The 16,980-nt window shown below is 44.4% G+C and overlaps 2 protein-coding genes across 6 annotated transcripts in view; both read right to left on the bottom strand.

Moving 5' to 3' along the window:
- The window catches only part of spdl1 (spindle apparatus coiled-coil protein 1), a 36,568-nt gene extending 29,962 nt beyond the window's left edge, over nucleotides 1-6,606 (bottom strand). For 4 of the 5 annotated variants that reach the window (XR_005441984.1, XM_038699883.1, XM_038699882.1 and 1 more), the window contains exons 1-3: nucleotides 6,553-6,606; nucleotides 4,812-4,973; nucleotides 4,417-4,593 (exon numbers count right to left, since the gene is read on the bottom strand). Coding sequence is in view for 3 of the 5 variants with exons in the window: in XM_038699883.1 (XP_038555811.1) it covers nucleotides 4,417-4,593; nucleotides 4,812-4,973 (339 nt within the window). In the remaining 2 variants the exon portion in view is untranslated. The remainder of the gene's footprint in view (nucleotides 1-4,416; nucleotides 4,594-4,811; nucleotides 4,974-6,552) is intronic. The other variant, XR_005441985.1, reaches the window with a different exon arrangement.
- Nucleotides 6,607-9,378: 2,772 nt separating this feature from the next.
- The window catches only part of trappc11 (trafficking protein particle complex 11), a 54,278-nt gene continuing 46,676 nt past the window's right edge, over nucleotides 9,379-16,980 (bottom strand). Inside the window, exons 22-30 of the mRNA XM_038698614.1 lie at nucleotides 16,486-16,607; nucleotides 16,197-16,316; nucleotides 16,010-16,075; nucleotides 12,259-12,415; nucleotides 12,048-12,159; nucleotides 11,621-11,712; nucleotides 11,328-11,461; nucleotides 9,844-10,011; nucleotides 9,379-9,745 (exon numbers count right to left, since the gene is read on the bottom strand). Coding sequence (XP_038554542.1) covers nucleotides 9,701-9,745; nucleotides 9,844-10,011; nucleotides 11,328-11,461; nucleotides 11,621-11,712; nucleotides 12,048-12,159; nucleotides 12,259-12,415; nucleotides 16,010-16,075; nucleotides 16,197-16,316; nucleotides 16,486-16,607 — 1,016 coding nt within the window. The 3' untranslated portion in view covers nucleotides 9,379-9,700. The remainder of the gene's footprint in view (nucleotides 9,746-9,843; nucleotides 10,012-11,327; nucleotides 11,462-11,620; nucleotides 11,713-12,047; nucleotides 12,160-12,258; nucleotides 12,416-16,009; nucleotides 16,076-16,196; nucleotides 16,317-16,485; nucleotides 16,608-16,980) is intronic.

Here is a 16,980-nt window from a genome sequence, read left to right as displayed (position 1 = left end):
GCTTGAGACAAAACAAATAGAAGAGGCGCACACGGGAATAAACATTGCTGCGCGACTATCTGAAGTTGCTGATACCTTTGGAATTCAAGAAGCAAAGAGAGTTTCTGTTGTATGTGACAACGCGGCTAATATGGCACTCAGTGTGGAAACACTAAAGGAATCACATAAATGGCCAGAGATGCAGGGCGTCAGGTGTGCCGGGCACACTTTGCAGCTCTGTATTAACGCTGCACTCAAACAAGATCCAATTTGTTGTGCCGTGGCTGCATCACGTCATCTGGTGGGACATTTCAAAAAGGGGCACAAAGCAAAAACTGGGCTAAAACAGAAGCAGGAGCAGCAAAACGTCCCTCAGCATGAATTAATTCAGGATGTGTCCACACGTTGGAACTCAACATTTTCAATGTTGGAGCGACTGCTGGAGCAACGCTGGCCCATTACCGCAGTGCTGTCTGACCCAAACTTTACAAAGAAAAGCGACAGCAGTACATTGGACCTTACCACAGCACACTGGAATGCGATAGAGGACATTAAAAATGTGCTGAAACCGATGACAACCCTGACCGAGCTGCTGTCTGAAGAGGAGAACGCGTCCCTGTCTGCAACAGTACCCATGCTAGCAAACTTGAAGAAACGTCACCTGGCCATCGCGGATGATGACAGCCCCATTACCAAAAAAATGAAAAGCAAGCTGGTCGAAGAAATTGACAGTAGATGGGAGTTTAAAAACCGAATGATGATGACTAACAGTGTATACATTACAGCTGCAGTAGTAGACCCTCGTTTTAAGCAGCTGTCTTTTCTGGATGATGCCAAACGAGACTAGGCCTATATAGTAGTTGTACAGCTGGCAGAACGACTGGGTGCACTCAGTACAGTCGCGGGCAAAGGTGAACCTGGAAGTGAGGAAGAGCAACATGTGTCAAAAAAGCAGAAAAACGACAAAGAGAAGGAGATTGCTATGCTGTTGTGCGAAGACGAAGACGATCTGCTTTCTAGAGAATCAGGTGGGAGAAGCACAGTGACAGAAGAAATGAAAAACTATCTTCAAGACAGAACCAAAATCGACTCCGGACCATTGGGGTGGTGAAAAAAAAAAAAAAAAGATACCCGAGCCTGGCCCCGAGTTGCAAAGCGACTGCTCTGTATCCCTGCAACATCCACGCCATCTGAACGCATTTTCTCCAAGGCAGGATTTATTGTCAATAAAGCAAGAAGCTGTCTCCTTCCAAAGAACGTGGATATGCTTGTGTTTCTCGCACACAACACAAAAAAGTGTGGAGTGGACATTGATTGTACTCTCTGTGAGTAGCCATTTGTTCGTTTTGGACATTAATCAAAATTTATAATTTTGCACATTTATTTATTGGATTTGGGCACCTTTTATTTTTTGTAGCCTAACGCGCAATTGCGCTGTGCCCACTTTTTTTTTTGTTTTGCGCCTATGCTTTATTTTTCAGTTATGCACTTTATTTCGTTTTTGACATTATTAATAACATTTTATAATTTTGCACATTTATTTGACATACTTGTGGATTTGGGCATTTGATTCATTTATTTTTGTATTTCTTCTTCTGAGTGCACTTACCTTGTTGTTGCCCTTTATTCTGTTTCGTTTAAAATTTGGCTAATAGCCTAATACTTTTATGCTTCCCTTTTATTATTGTGCAAAGTGCACATTTATTATTTCTAGTATTATTTATTGGATTATTTGGGCACTTTATTATTTTTTTATTTGGAGCCTAATGCAAAATTGCGCTGTGCCCACTGTGTGTGTTAGTTTTGAGCCTAAGATGCTTTATTTTTCAGTTATGCACTTTATTTCGTTTCTGCTCTTGATCTGGTTTGTTTAATAAATATTCTTTGTTTATTAAAGTGGATGTGCCTTTTGTGTTTATTAAAAGCAAAAACTTTAAGTTAATAGTCGATTCGTGTCTGCCGCCGCGAAGCTGAGCGCTCAGCTGCGCTCTGCTGAAATGATCATAGTGTCTAATAAACTTATTATTATAACATATGACAAAAATAATTGTCTAAATGATGTTGCATATTCCTCAACAATTCTTGTGATGATATCACTAGTTGACAAGCAACATAGTACTATTTTTGTAAATCGTAGGCTATGATATTGCGCAGGTGCACGTGACGCATTGCTGTCAGAGCCGACAGACTCATTTAGTGCAAAATAATTAGATAAAAAACGATTTAATAAACTGCAAATAGCCTACTATTTTTTTATGTTTATTTACAATTCATTTAGGCGGACAACAAGGCTACCAAGTACTGCGCACAGTGCACAGCTGACTAATTTAAAAAAATAATAATTACGTCATTTTTAGTCGAAAATTTCAGGACTTTAGTCGACCAAGATTTTCTTTGGTTGATTACAGCCCTACTTAATGGGTTGGCACCTCAGTACATCTCTGAGCTCCTGCACACTTACACCCCGCCAAGGTCACTGAGGTCTGCTGATCAGCTGCGGCTGAACGTGCCCAGGACCAGGCTGAAGACCAGGGGCGATCACTCTTTTTCAGCAGTTGCCCCCAAACTGTGGAATGACTTACCTCCTCACATTAAAGTGGCGTCCAACCTCCACACCTTTAAATCTTTTAAAAACATATTTTTATTCCCTGGCTTTTAATTCACCATGAGAGCTGCTGTGGTCTTCGTTGATACTGCAGCCTCCAGTACTGCAGCTATATAATATTGTCCTGTTTTTCTAACTAAAAACCCACTTATGTTAATGTTCAAGCTCATCTTAATTGCATTTAATCAGGCACCACCATCGCCCAAGTGTATCTGCTGCAGGTTTATAAAGTTAACACACAAAGCTACACCAATAAGACTCATTGAATATCAAAATCAATATTTTCCGTTTTAGCTTTAAAACAGAAAAACAAAAACTGATGTCTGTTTTTTTGTTTTCTGTTTATCCGTTTTGGTTTTAAAACGGAAAAACCAACAAGCTACTTGTTTTTTTCCGATTCTGTTTTGAAACAAAATAATCAAAGAATGAACCATACACAGATTATAGACATACATTCATTTTAGATCTCCGTAACCGTAAGTCCCTTTAATTTCAAACTCTGGTCATTTATACACCATGGGCCCCCGAAGCCACAGCGGGGCGCCCAGGTCGACTCGCGCGGCCTCCGCGGGGCAAGGGGCGCGGCTGGCCCCGGGGGCGTGGACCAATTGCTTGCAGTTCAAGTTATTATTGTTAGTATTATCACATTACAATTATTATCATAAACAGTACTATAAATATCTTTACCATTATTCATTCAGTCTGTACCTCTTTGTGTATATTGTGTAAGCTGCCTCCATCTCTCTCTCTCTCTCTCACCCCCAACCGCCCAGATGGTCGCCCACCCTGAGCCATGGTTCTGCTCGAGGTTTCTGCCTCTTAAAAGGAAGTTTTTCCTTGCCTCTGTCGCCTAGTGCTGCTCTTGGTGGGAACTGTTGGGCTTCTGTAAATAACATCACAGAGTACGGTCTAGACCTGCTCTTTTATGAAAAGCGCTCCGAGATAACTGTTAATATTGATTGGCGCTATATAAATAAAATTGAATTGTTAATGTCAATGTTGTTATAATCACTGTCTCATACATACATTTTTTTACTCTTCACTTGTCTTCACCTTAGTTAGTAAATAATTATTTTCACTTTGACCTGTGTGTGCTGTTTATAATCCAGGTCAATGTCTGGAAGATTCCCTCCTCAGATTTGAGACTAGTATATAAAGGTTTTACTGATCGTTTTAACCCTCCATCCTGTGCGCCATAGTTACGCTGTCATTCTGTGGGAAACACTGATTCATAAAATTACTACTGAAGTGTAGGTTTACTACACTGACAACTTAGTGATAATGTTTTCCTCTGCTAACTTTCACCATCACTTTCTGCCGCTTGCTCTATAGTTGGGCCGATAGACGATGCAATTGTCCATCAGCGATGGCTGCCAGACATCACAATGTTCAGTCAGCATCGTGATTGCTCTCTGTGCTCCCCTGACTTTCCCCATTAGCAGTGTATTTTATAAACTCACCCAAAAGACACATAACTCCTCTTTTTCCCAGAGTTTTCCACCCGCAATCCGTTATCATGGCAGTTGGTGAGCCACATGCTGGCTTGTTAATAATGTAGCCTGTTAATGACCAACATCTGCACTCTGTGTGTGCACGGTTTCTTTACCTGGACCGTGCTTGTAAAATATCCAGCGTTTCCGCAACTTGTAATGTAATAGGCTACCAAGTTCTTTACCGAGTGGAGTCTATGCTAGTGAACACATGCCTTTATAAGACAACCGATTTGACATTTGTGAATCAATTCAGAATCTTTCACATCCACATCGCATGCATCTAAGAATCGATGCATCCCCCACCCCTAGACAAGAGTAGACCATTTAAGGTTATTGTACCTTGTTGTTGAGCTCATTGAGTGCTGTGCTGTGGCTCCTCTCCAGATGTTCTTGTTGTTCCTGAAGCTCCTGTCTCTGATGGTTCTTCAGACAGTCGTAGTCTGACTGGAGTGACTCAAGCATCCGAGTCTTTAACTCCACTTCCTTCTGCAGGGAGTACTTGTCTTGCTCGAGGACCTGTGACACATAACACACATAGACAGGTGTACAAGTTGAAAAAATACCTGGTTACTGAACAATAATCCACAGACCTGACTGTGAACAGCTTTCCAGGGCTGTACAGTGCTCACATTTCACTCACATATGCATGGCTACATACCACTAGCCATGTTAAGAGAGGAATTGTGTTTTCCTGTGATTTGGGTAAGCAGACACTCTAAAGTGCAGTGTCATACCTCGAGTGCATTGGTCATCTCCACTCTCTGTTCGTCAAGTCTGTTCTGCAGATCCATCTGCTGGTTGAGGAGATCCAAACCAGCTTGGGCAGCCTGGTGAACCTGCTCCTCTCGCTCCTTCAGCTGCCTTCTCAGCCGCTGTATGTCCTCTTCTGCTGCCATCTTGAAAGAGGAGGAAAAAGGATGTTTGTTAAACCTGCTTTATGCTTCTAGCACCGTGCTCACAGGAACCAAGCAACTCAGCACATGCCTCACAAATTGTTTCATGGTGAATCTCAATGAACTTGTAATTTTTGACGATAGACTTTACCAGACTTTGCTTCTAGAACTGGCTTCTGGAGAGATTACATAAATATTAATGCTGTGTGTGCTCTCATTAGTCATTTGGTCATCCAATATGGGGAAACTCACTATAGGGTAAACAAGCGTGGCAGAGAAAAACATGAGCACTGCGTTTCAGTATGGCTGTAAATGTACAGTGTAGGCCACAGTGTGTCCATTTATTAAAGTCTGTCTGTTGTTTTGCAACTGCTGGAAAGGCAGTTAGCGCTAACGTTAGCTAACATCTCCTCTTCAGACCGCGGTCTGGATGCTGAGCTGGACGTTATTTGGCTGCTGTAAAGTTTGTTGTCATTCATCCACATATCAAGTACACAAATGAACGAAATTTTTCTCAAGGCCCATGGTGCTCAATACAAGATTACAAAAATCAACTTACAGGATAAGAGACAAACATTACTACACTAGACGACACAAAACAGGAACAGATATATTAAGGTGGAATGAACGTGGTGTGGCTGGAGCATTGTAAAGTTAGTCTAGTTCAACATGTATCTGACTCTAAACTAATAACAGCAGCCTCATAAATGAAAATAGCATTTTTATTCTAAAACTCACGTAGTAAAAAGACTTTGTTAGGCCAATGGCATGTCATCAGAGTTTGCACTGAAGACAGTTCAGTGTTGAATGGAGAGTCAGGGCCAAGTGAGAGACGGGTAATATCACAGACAGCTCACAAGTGTAACATTAGGATAACTAAATACATTTGTATTGTGGCTAGCTCCATTAATGGGCTATCTGACTGTGCTCCTGAGTCTTCATAATCGCCCCTCTCCAGTCTATTCTCCATCTTCTGTCAATGCAAATAACCTCTTTCAGCCACACTAATAAGTACATTGTGTTTTCAAAAGTCATTACAAATGAGAAATTAAGTGCTTTATTAACCCCCCTAGTTTCAAAGTCGCTCCTACACCCCTGGTTTATCCACACAAAGCATGTCTAACTGCGTAAATCGACTAACGTTAACGTTGTTGTTATGTCCCACTAACCCTGCGTTAAATATAAGGTCCCTGTGACTAATAAACATTTAGTTTAAAGCCACCGGAGTTCTGATATTAGCTTTGTCATTCATACAGCTGACAAAACCACAAATACATGGTTACCAACTGCTTTATAGACAACAAGTGCGAAATCAGCTAAGTTACACCAGATGGTTTAACGTTACCTTTGATGAGTTACGTGGCTAGCTAACCTTACAGCTGCATTAACCATTTCGACAATAATGGCGCTTGAACTCCTTTTACGTTACCCACATCTAAACACCTTTAACTCGACAAATGTCCTTTAACAAAGCGCCTAAGTAACTATAGACAACATTTATTGAATTTATGCAGATAATGGCTATAACATGACACATTTTGATAACGACAATAACAAAGGAATATCATGTCACGTTAGTTACCTTGTCACCGATCAGTTGTCTGTTAAAACCTAAACCGCCACAGCAGTTTGAATCCAGCACCCAACTATCGCGATAAGATATCTTGCCTCAAGGAGACATGGTCCTGATTGGCCGAACAAGGGTAGTTGAGCCCAGGGCCGTTCAATAAGATTTTTATTAATTCTTATTGATATTCTTATTTAACGGCCCTGGTTGAGCCAACAGCGGCCAAAGGCGTGTAAACCAGATTGTGGTGTTTTACAACGCCCTATAATGTTCGCCTTCGACAGCGATTTAGTATCCGTTGTCCATTTCGCCCAAAAACTAGGTAACATATGGTATGAATGTATGTTTCAGCAAAGGAACTAGGAAACACAGGCTTTCTGGAAGATATATTCAAATGTCAAATGCCACTGTCACATTTAAGCCCTGATGACACAAGCTTTTTCCCAAGGAGCCCACAGTGAAAAATGTTCAAGTAACACAGAGTAAATTAATTATTTATTATACACTAGTATATTAATAGCAATTACATCAGTTTCATTTTTGTGGGTGGTTTTCATTCATTAAATCCTTACAGTAAGTTGTAGTTGTTACTGGCACACTGTGCAGTAAAATCATTTTTCTGGTTCGTATGTATCTATTTTTAGGGGCATATGCGATTGAATTTGTCACACTGTAGAGCCCTGAATAGGTGCCTTCTCCTGCATGTCCTGTTTTTTTTATACATTTTTGTATAAAATAGCTTACAAGAATTCTTATCATTTACTAAGTATTTGTTATAAAAAAACATTGTGATTTTTTCCATTTCAAACCTTCAAATGGCACCACTGTACATGTTTAATTGCACAGATGTGTAGTGTGGCTTCTCTGAACTGATGTACTACCATTTTTCCCCACATCAATTCAATTCAATTTTATTTATATAGCGCCAAATCACAACAGTTATCTCACAGTGCTTTTCATAAAAGAGCAGGTCTAGACCGTACTCTGTGATGTTATTTACAGAAGCCCACCAATTCCCACCAAGAGCAGCACTAGGCGACAGAGGCAAAGAAAAACTTCCTTTTAAGAGGCAGAAACCTCGAGCAGGGGATGAGGTTGCATACAGAGGGAGAGAAAGTAGAGGAGAGAGGAGCTCAGTGCATCATAAGAAGTCCCCCGGCAGTCTAGGCCTATAGCAGCATAACTAAGGGATGGTTCAAGACTCACCTGAGCCAGCCCTAACTATAAGCTTTATCAAAGAGGAAAGTCTTAAGCCTACTCTTAAATGTGGAGATGGTGTCTGCCTCGTGAACCCAAACTGGAACCTGGCTCCACAGGAGAGGAGCTTGATAGCTGAACGCTCTGGCTCCTAGTCTACTTTTGGAGACTCTAGGAACCACAAGTAACCCTGCATTCTGGGAGCGCAGTGCTCTGGTAGGGTAGTAAGGTACTATGAGCTCTTTAAGATAAGATGGTGCCTGACCATTAAGAGCTTTGTATGCGAGAAGAATGATTTTAAATTCTGTTCTGGATTTTACTGGAAGCCAATGCAGAGAAGCTAAGACAGGAGAAATGTGATCTCTTTTCCTGGTTCCTGTCAGAACACGTGCTGCAGCATTCTGGATCAGCTGAAGAGTCTTAATGGAATTTTTAGAGCAGCCTGATAATAAGGAATTGCAGTAATCCAGCCTAGAAGTAACAAATGCATGGACTAGTTTTTCTGCATCATTTTTAGACAGGATGTTCCTGATTTTTGCAATATTACATAGGTGAAAAAAAGGCGTTCCTTGAAATTTGCTTAATGTGAGACTTAAACGACATGTCCTGATCAAAGATAACTCCAAGATTCCTCACAGTGGTGCTGGAGGCCAGGGCGATGCCATCAAGGGAAACTATATCTTTAGATAATGCTTCACGGAGGTGCTTGGGCCCCAGAACAATAACTTCAGTTTTATCTGAGTTTAACATTAGAAAATTACAGGTCATCCAGGTTTTAACATCCTGAAGGCACATTTGAAGTTTAGCTAACTGATGAGTTTCATCTGGCTTGATCGATAGATATAACTGAGTATCATCTGCATAACAATGACAGTTTATGGCATATTTCCTGATAATATTGCATAAAGGAAGCATATATAAAGTGAACAGGATTGGTCCGAGGACAGATCCTTCAGGAACTCCATGACTAACTTTGGCATGCATGGAGGACTCATCGTTAACATGTACAAACTGAAATCGATCTGATAAATAGGACTTAAACCAGCTTAGAGCGGTTCCTTTAATGCCAATGAAATGTTCCAGTCTATGCAATAGGATCTGATGGTCAATGGTATCAAATGCAGCACTAAGATCTAATAAAACCAGTACAGAGACAAGTCCTTTGTCTGATGCAATAAGGAGGTCATTAGTAATTTTCACCAGTGCTGTCTCTGTGCTATAATGAGCTCTAAATCCTGACTGAAAATCCTCAAATAAACTATTGCTCTCTAGAAAGTCACACAGCTGTTTAGCAACTGCTTTCTCCAGGATCTTAGAGAGAAATGGAAGGTTAGATATAGGTCTATAGTTGGCTAAAACATCAGGATCAAGTTTGGGCTTTTTCAGAAGAGGTTTAATTACAGCTACTTTAAAAGTACTGTGGTACATAGCCAGTTGATAGAGATAGATTTATCATATCTAGTACAGAAGTGCTGACTAAGGGTAAAACTTCTTTAAGCAGCCTAGTCAGGATGGGGTCTAAGAGGCAGGTTGATGACATCACCAGTCATTTCTACATTTCTGTGGTGCAGTGCAGTGTGGTGCAAATTGTAAGTATACCTCCTGCCACTCCACCAGTGGAAACACACCACACATGGAACACAATTAGTTTACATTACTTCAATTTAATTAAAATTTCATTAATTTCCATTTAGTTCACATCAGATTCATACATCATTTTCAATGTTAAATGAACATCAGTGGATCAATTCATTCACCAGCCGTCTGTCACGCTCAACCTGTAATCACATTCACTCTGAAAAGAAACAGCAGGGTCTCCTGATGTGTGGTTAACAGTTTTCATTGTGAGTTTTTACAGAACAATGTGAAACAAATAGTGTTAATATAGTCATCTGTAAGGAATCATCTAGAACAGCACGATGTTGGTATGTTCTTCTAATAACACTGAACAGTTTGTATGTTCTTCTCAAGCTGCAGCAATGGAGGCATCATCCAGCTGTCGACCCTGAGGCTGAGGAGAAAGAAAAAGAAAACTATTTGTTAGAACATTGAATATCTTCACGTTTAGATAACAATGACTGCTAACTCAATAGTGTGTGAGCGTGTTACCTTGACAAAGATGCGTTGGGGCAGGAAGCGTCTCAGTGTGTGTGTGTTGGTGTTCGGGCAGCGGGGAAGGCTGATGCTGAGCTGTGGTAGTGTTTGGTAACCAGCCATCAGTGGGTAATAGTTATACAGCATCTGTTGCTCTGAGCCAGGAAGGATACGCAGCCGCACCTGCACGCGCGCACACACACACACACACACACACTAAATGCATCTTCTTGTTCATGCATTCATACTCAAGTATATATTTTAGATTCTGATGAAATAAATGTTATAATAATAACAAAACTGCAACCAAATTTAAAACCTCAAACTAGTCACTCGTCTCCAATCCATAGTTTTCAGTCACATCATGACATGTGCGCTGAACGGGAGGGCAAAACAAAAGACCAAAATAGAGGCTCCCACCGGACTCCCTCGTAGAGACGCCACAAAAGCTGTTAAATTTTATTTCGATCACCACTCAACTCAAGAAGAAGATAGATATGGACTGCAAATGTTGGGCACTTGCGATCCATATACAGCACCCATTGCTGTATTTTTGCCGTTAAAAAGCACCAGATCCCTGCCAGCGCTCGACTGTGGTAATGCTTACGTTTAACTTGTAGGGAATCCCTCACCTAACACAGCCCAGGTTTGTCTCATCGTCGATTAGTGCATCCAAAAGCACAACAACCATCCAGCATTTTGGCAACGCAGAAGTAACAAACTGAAAGTAACAGTTTATCACTTGGTTCCTGGTTGGCAGGCAGCGGAAAATAACGTCTTTTTTTCCCTCCAAGGTAGCGTTTTCCTTGGAATTTGACGTCACGTGAAAACTATGAATTAGGTGCTGATGCTCGTTGAATGATACAATTTTGGACACTGGAAGTGAGCAATCCGTCCTGCACAACTTAACTTTAAATACACTGAACAAAGTTATAAACACCTGTGAGGTAGATGGATTTTCTTGGCAAAGGAGAAGTGCTCACTAACACAGATTGTGACAGATTTGTGAACGATATTTGAGAGAAATAGGCCTTGTGTGTACATAGAGAAAAGTCTTAGATCTTTGAGTTCAGCTCATGATGAATGGGGTCAAAAACAAAAGTGTTGCGTTTATAATTTTGATCAGTGTATATTGCCAGTATTAGGTGACAATATAGAACACATTTTTCTCAAAACCGTATCAGCAATTTGCCTGTTTAGTTTGGCTTTAAAGCTGGTCTGAGAGCTGTCCCAGAACGCCTGAAAAAGGGTGGGGTTCTGTGATTTTAGCATGAATTCAAAAGCTGAGCTACTTTTGTATCCATCAGCTGATCATCTCCTCAGTGATCTGTATAAGCAATCTATGTAATTACGCTAGATCATTTGGTAATCACTGTAACTCATGTGATATTAAAAAAGTATCAGGAAACCTATTCATTATTGTTGACCCTGCTGATGGACATGTAGTTATATTGTTTTTTATTTGCCAAATCTTTGTTTAGACAGGACCGCAGTTGTACCTGTTTGAGTCCAGAGAACATGAAGGCATCAGAAGGTTCCACAGCCATCTCCACCTCCTGCACCAGAGCTGTTCTGTTCTCTATGTGGTAACGAACTGAAAGAGACTCTCTGACTCGCCCAAATGATGGTAAGTCTACCCAGTAACAAAGACATAAAAGGTATAAAATGTGTGCATAGTGTGTGCAATGTAGCTGTATGATCAGAGACATTTACACAAATCATCTTGTGCCATAATGTGTCAGTTTATCTATGTTTACATTGCATGTGTATATTCGCTTGACACCTGACTGACCGGCGTGGATGTAGAGAGGAACAAACTCCAGGATGATGTGAGGTAGAGTGACTGTAGTTTGGATGAGAGGACTGTCTGCACTGGAGGACTCTCTGTACAACATAAGTCAAACAGAGTTAAGAACTTTACAGGCCTGTTCAAACCAACATCCTTACAGCTACAGAGGGGATGCAGCTCAATTTCAACCACAGGGTGCCAGGACCCAACCCAACAAAAAAACAGAGGTGTTGTTGGACTGTTGGCATATTGGACACTACAGTGACTCACCCATCCCATCTTGAGGTATTAATTTAGTATGCTAACTTCAGTGGATATCTTTGACACTTCGCATTCTGTTGAAAATCTGATTCATTTTTGAATGTTTTAAACTAAAATTCTTACATATTGCTCCTTCACAGTGTGTATGTTTGTGTGTGTGTGTGCATACCTCCTCCATGATATCAGGTACTGTCCTGTAGCTACAGTGCTATTGCTGTTGGTCAGCGGTGGACACCGGAGACAGAAACACTCACTGGCACACTCACCTGTCTGCAGAACCACTGAACACACACATAATATGTTATAGTCATAGGATTTTCATTTAAGTGTTTAATTACAGCTAGGAATCTGAAGTCTTTGTAAGATGACTAGTCAGGTACCGTCCTGCAGCTGTGACTGAAGCTGTGGTGTGTTGCTGATCATAGTAAGCAGCTGCAGAGAGGAGGCGGCCAGCAGAAGAGGCCAGGGAGACGAAGAGAGGATGTCTGTCATCAACAGGAAAGGGATGTCCACCGCTATCCGGTCCTGTGGCTCAAACTGCAAACACACAGAGAAGCACAGATAAGAACAATAATAACTAGAACTGCATTGTAAGCAGTTGTAAGCGGGGTCCAAGCCCCCCGGCGCCCCTTGAAATGAATGGGCTTTTCCCATAGTATTTTGCACTTTGATTATAGCTCCACCTACTGGGTTAGAGGCGAAGCAGGATGAGTCAACGCCTCACTGGCCCATACGGTACCACCAAGCACAACTCACCTGCCCAGAGCCATAATGAGCCACCCAGTCGCCCGCGACCACGGCATTGGTGCTGGCGTGTGCGCGAGCACCGATGGCGTGGCATGGGAAGCCGAGGGCCGACCCATGTGCGAACAAGGGCAGGGCCACGTAAGTAGCGGCCGCCCCCTGATGAAAGACCATGGGGACGACCAGGAGGCCGCTGTGCAGATGTCGTCCACTGTCATCCCATCGTGCAACACCACTGAGGAGGAGATCTTGCCTCTTGTGGAGTGCGCTCCAATGCCATCCGGGGTAGATTCACCGGCAGACACATAAGCCTGGGAAATGGCATTTCACCCTTTTGTGTGATGTCAGAGCCAGGAGCAAGGCGATTTTAGCTGAAAGGAATCTCAGGTCTGCTGTCTTCAAAGGCTCAAATGGGGCATGGGTTAAGGTGCCAAATCCCACTGTTTGGCGACAGGCCGCGTCACTGGCCTGCGCCTCCGCACCCCCCAAAGGAAACGGTTCACCAGGGGGTGGGAGAACACAGTCCTGTCCCCGAAACCCTCGTCCCGCGGGCTCAGTGAAAACAAAAGGGCGCACTGAGCGTTCTCCTTGTTGGCAAACAGATCCACCTCTGCCCTGCCGAACCGGAGCCAGATCTGGTTGCCCTCCACGACATGATGTCCGCCCCTCTGTTCAGCACGCCAGGGATGTATTCTGCTCTTATGGAGAGCAGGTGAGTGTGTGCCCACAGGAGCAGCCGCCTGGACCAACAGCTGCGCCGAGTGCACCCCGTTCTGGCAGTTTATGTAGGCCGCCGCTGTAGTCGGTGCGGACCAACTCGTGCTGGTCCCGCAGCAGAGGGGAGAACGTCGGATCACCTTCCACACCGTGAGGAGCTCCAGCACGTTTATGTGAAGAGGCCTGCGGCCCTGCCACAGACCGCCCACCACCTGAGAAAGGCAGGTCCCGCCCCAGCCCATCAGGGAGGCGTCTGTGAAGACCGACATATGGGACGTGACCCTGCCCAGGAGAACCCCGACCGAAGAGAGAGCGGGTCCTGCCAGTAGGCCAGATCAGGGGCCTCTGTCTCACAGAGTCAACAAGCAGGCGGATGAACCACCACTGCAGCCTCCTCATATGGAGGAGGCCCAGGGGGACCACCACGTGAGCCGCCAACATGATGCCCAGAAGCCTCATGACCGACAGAGCTGCCACCGCCGCTCGAGGAACAACACGGCGGAGCAGCTCCACCAGAGCATCCACCCTCTCCTGAGAGAGCCACGCTCTCCGGAGAGAGGAGTCCAGTACCACGCCACGGTATCTCGACACACCTGGAAAAAGTGCATGGGGCCAGGGAGTAACCAAAGGGCAGGCGGTTGTATTGGTACTTGGCGCCCTGGAATGAAAACCGCAGAAACTTCCTGTGTCCGGGAATGACGGACAGATGAAAGTATGCGTCCTTCAGGTCGATACAGGAGAGCCAGTCTCCCTGGCGCACACACTCCATCACCTGTTTCAATGTTAACATGCGAATCACCCTGTTGAACCGTGACAGGTCCAGGATGGGCCTCTCACCGCCCGTCTGCTTCCTGACCAGGAAGTAGCGGGAGTAGAACCCCTTATTCCTGAAGCTTCGCCCAGAGGGTGCCGTTCTGAGCCGAGGAGGGGAGCACAGTCTCCACAATCCTGGCGAAGGAGGGAGGGGGTGGGGGCAAACTGCAGCCTGTGATCCCAGTGGATCAGGTTGTCCATCCATCTGTGCATCGAGCAAGAAGCGAGCCACTCCGATTAGCGTCTCTGAAAGCGGTCGGACCTTCGCCACATCGTGAGAGACCTTCACAAACAGTCAGAGGGGTCTGTTGGGTGTCCTCCCGTGTGTGGCAGGAGGGACCACACAAGGTAGCGTAGCCGCCCTCATGGGTCCCCTGCCGTACCGCATCCCCGGTTAGGGGAGGGAGGCAGACACAGTCGCCGGGGCACGAGGTGGAGCAGCCACACCCGTGAGCCCATAACAATGCCGCTCCCCCGATGAGTGGGGGAGGACAGGGACAGGTAACAGAGGAAAAGGTCTGCCTGCAACATCGGAGCCAGGCTGCATGAAGGCCGCACGGCAAGCTGCAGCCGGTCCACGCAGTGTGACGGCAGCCACTGACTTCGTAGAGACAGTGGCGGGCCGAGGAGGAAATATTCTGCTTGTGGCATCGGAACCAGACTGCATGAAAGCCATCCCGCCAGCTGCAGTCTGCCCGTGTTATGCCACTCCCCCTGGTGAGGGGAGGGAGGCTGGGACTCATCGCCGCACCGCTCGACCTGCAAGGGAAGAGGGCGGGGAGGGGGGCAAGGGGAGAGAGGATGTGCAGAGCTTTGCAGCAAGCCCGGGCTGCTTGTTAGCAGTTAACACACAGCTGGCTCACACAATGTGGGGAAGTGAGAAACAGCAGCAGGTCCCTATTGTGTTTTAGAATTATTAGGGCCCGAACAGCGACCGCTGGAGGACCCTATTGTGATTGTTAGAATTATTCTCATTATTAGGGCCCGAACAGCGACCGCTGTGAGGTCCCTATTGTGTTGCAAGGCATCGCGGTTCCCAGTACAGCGAAGCGGCTGGGAACCCTATTGTTTTCGTTCTCGTTTTTATTAGGGGATCAAACCCGAGTGGGCTGGGAACAGTACCCAGTACCAGCGGAGCTTCCGTGCATAAAACTGATACTGCAGCCTAGACGGTAACTGCAAAATTCATAGGGTAGGTCCAGTTCACTGCACGTAACTCAGGCACAAAAACCCGCACACTTCTACCTCTAGGGGGCGCTATAAGCAAGGTCAACGCGTTTGGGCTTGGGACTCCCGCCTTCGTAGACGGATATCAAAAACCTTATATCCACGCGTTTGGTGCTTTGTGAAATTTTGCGTCAATCGGCCTCTAGGTGGCACTATTAATTGGAAATCAAATAACACTCCCATAGACATACACTCATTTCACAACTCCGTAATTGCAAGCCCCTTTCATTTATAACTCTGCTCATTTATTCTCCACGGGTCCCTGAGCCGCAGCGGGGTGCCCGGGTCGACTCGCGCGCCCTCCGCGGGGCCAGGGTGGTTGGCTTGCGCCGGCAGGCTTGGACCCCGCTTATAACTGCTTGCAGTTCTAGTTATCATTAACACTACTATAAATATCTGTAGATGACCGCCCACCCTGAGCCATGGTTGTGCTCGAGGTTTCTGCCTCTTAAAAGGAAGTTTTTCCTTGCCTCTGTCGCCTAGTGCTGCTCTTGGTGGGAATTGTTGGGTTTCTGTAAATATCATCCCAGAGTACGGTCTACACCTGCTCTTTAATGAAAAGCACTGTGAGATAACAGTTGTTGTGATTTAGCGCTATATAAATAAAATTTTATTGTATCGGTTACAGACCTTGGTGGACATAAACTTGACAGACACCTCAAATGGGACCACCGTCTCTATGGTAACTGTCTCATCCTGGAGAAAATGAGAGGAAAAAAATAGAACAGTGTAGAAAAGTGCAGAGCAACTATCATTTAAACATGCAACATGGAAAATGGACACCATGTCTGCAGGTCAGCTGCCGTTTATGCTTTACCTTATGACATTTGCAGACAATCTGACATCTTTCCACTGTGGTATCAATGCTGTAGGCCACATGGAACAGGAAGACCCTTGGCCCAGTAGACACACACTTCATATATACACATCTCTCCAACTAGAGACAAACACATACACACATACCATGGATACTGGAATAAAAACTGGGGAAGCTGAACATGTAGGCAGGTGTGTAGATAAGTAAGTTTCCAATACAGAAAACCTTATGTTATGTGACTTTCTCTGGAATGTTAATCTAAAACACTTCTTCTTGAATGTGTGTGTACCTTTTTGCCTGGTTTCAGGTCTCCTAGAGGTACATCAGGGAGCAGGGCAGGTGCAGTGTCATCACAAACCTTTGAGCCATCGAGTGCCACATGCGTGGTCTGGCCTAGGTTGGCATCCTGGCCTGGACAGACCAATCAAGACAAACACAAAGCCATGCACTTTACAGTGATGTTATGTTATGCCATACATTTGAAATAACAGCAGTTTACCTATTTCAAACGATGTTCATTGAAAGATTATTTAGCTGCTATACCAGGCAGAGGACAATAATCTAACATCTAATACTGGTGTTAAAGATTGAAGGAATTTCTTTCTGAGACTGAGAGCTCATGTTCTGTGTTAAAGGGATAGTTGAGGATTTTGAAGTGGGGCTTTATAAGGTAGTTCTCCACAGTCAGTGTATGGTGGTCGATGTATGTGAGCTTACAAAGCTGTGGCTAGCACTGAAGCTAGACATTAACTCCATTAACTCCACAAAAAATCTCTGAAGAGGA

The sequence above is a fragment of the Micropterus salmoides genome, unplaced genomic scaffold (genome assembly GCF_014851395.1).
Source record: "Micropterus salmoides isolate LMB-PRFRI ecotype aquatic unplaced genomic scaffold, ASM1485139v1 Ms_hic_scaffold_5, whole genome shotgun sequence".
NCBI lineage: Eukaryota > Metazoa > Chordata > Actinopteri > Centrarchiformes > Centrarchidae > Micropterus > Micropterus salmoides.
The sequence above is the reverse complement of the archived record's forward strand: the minus strand, read 5'-3'. Positions and strand labels throughout refer to the sequence as shown.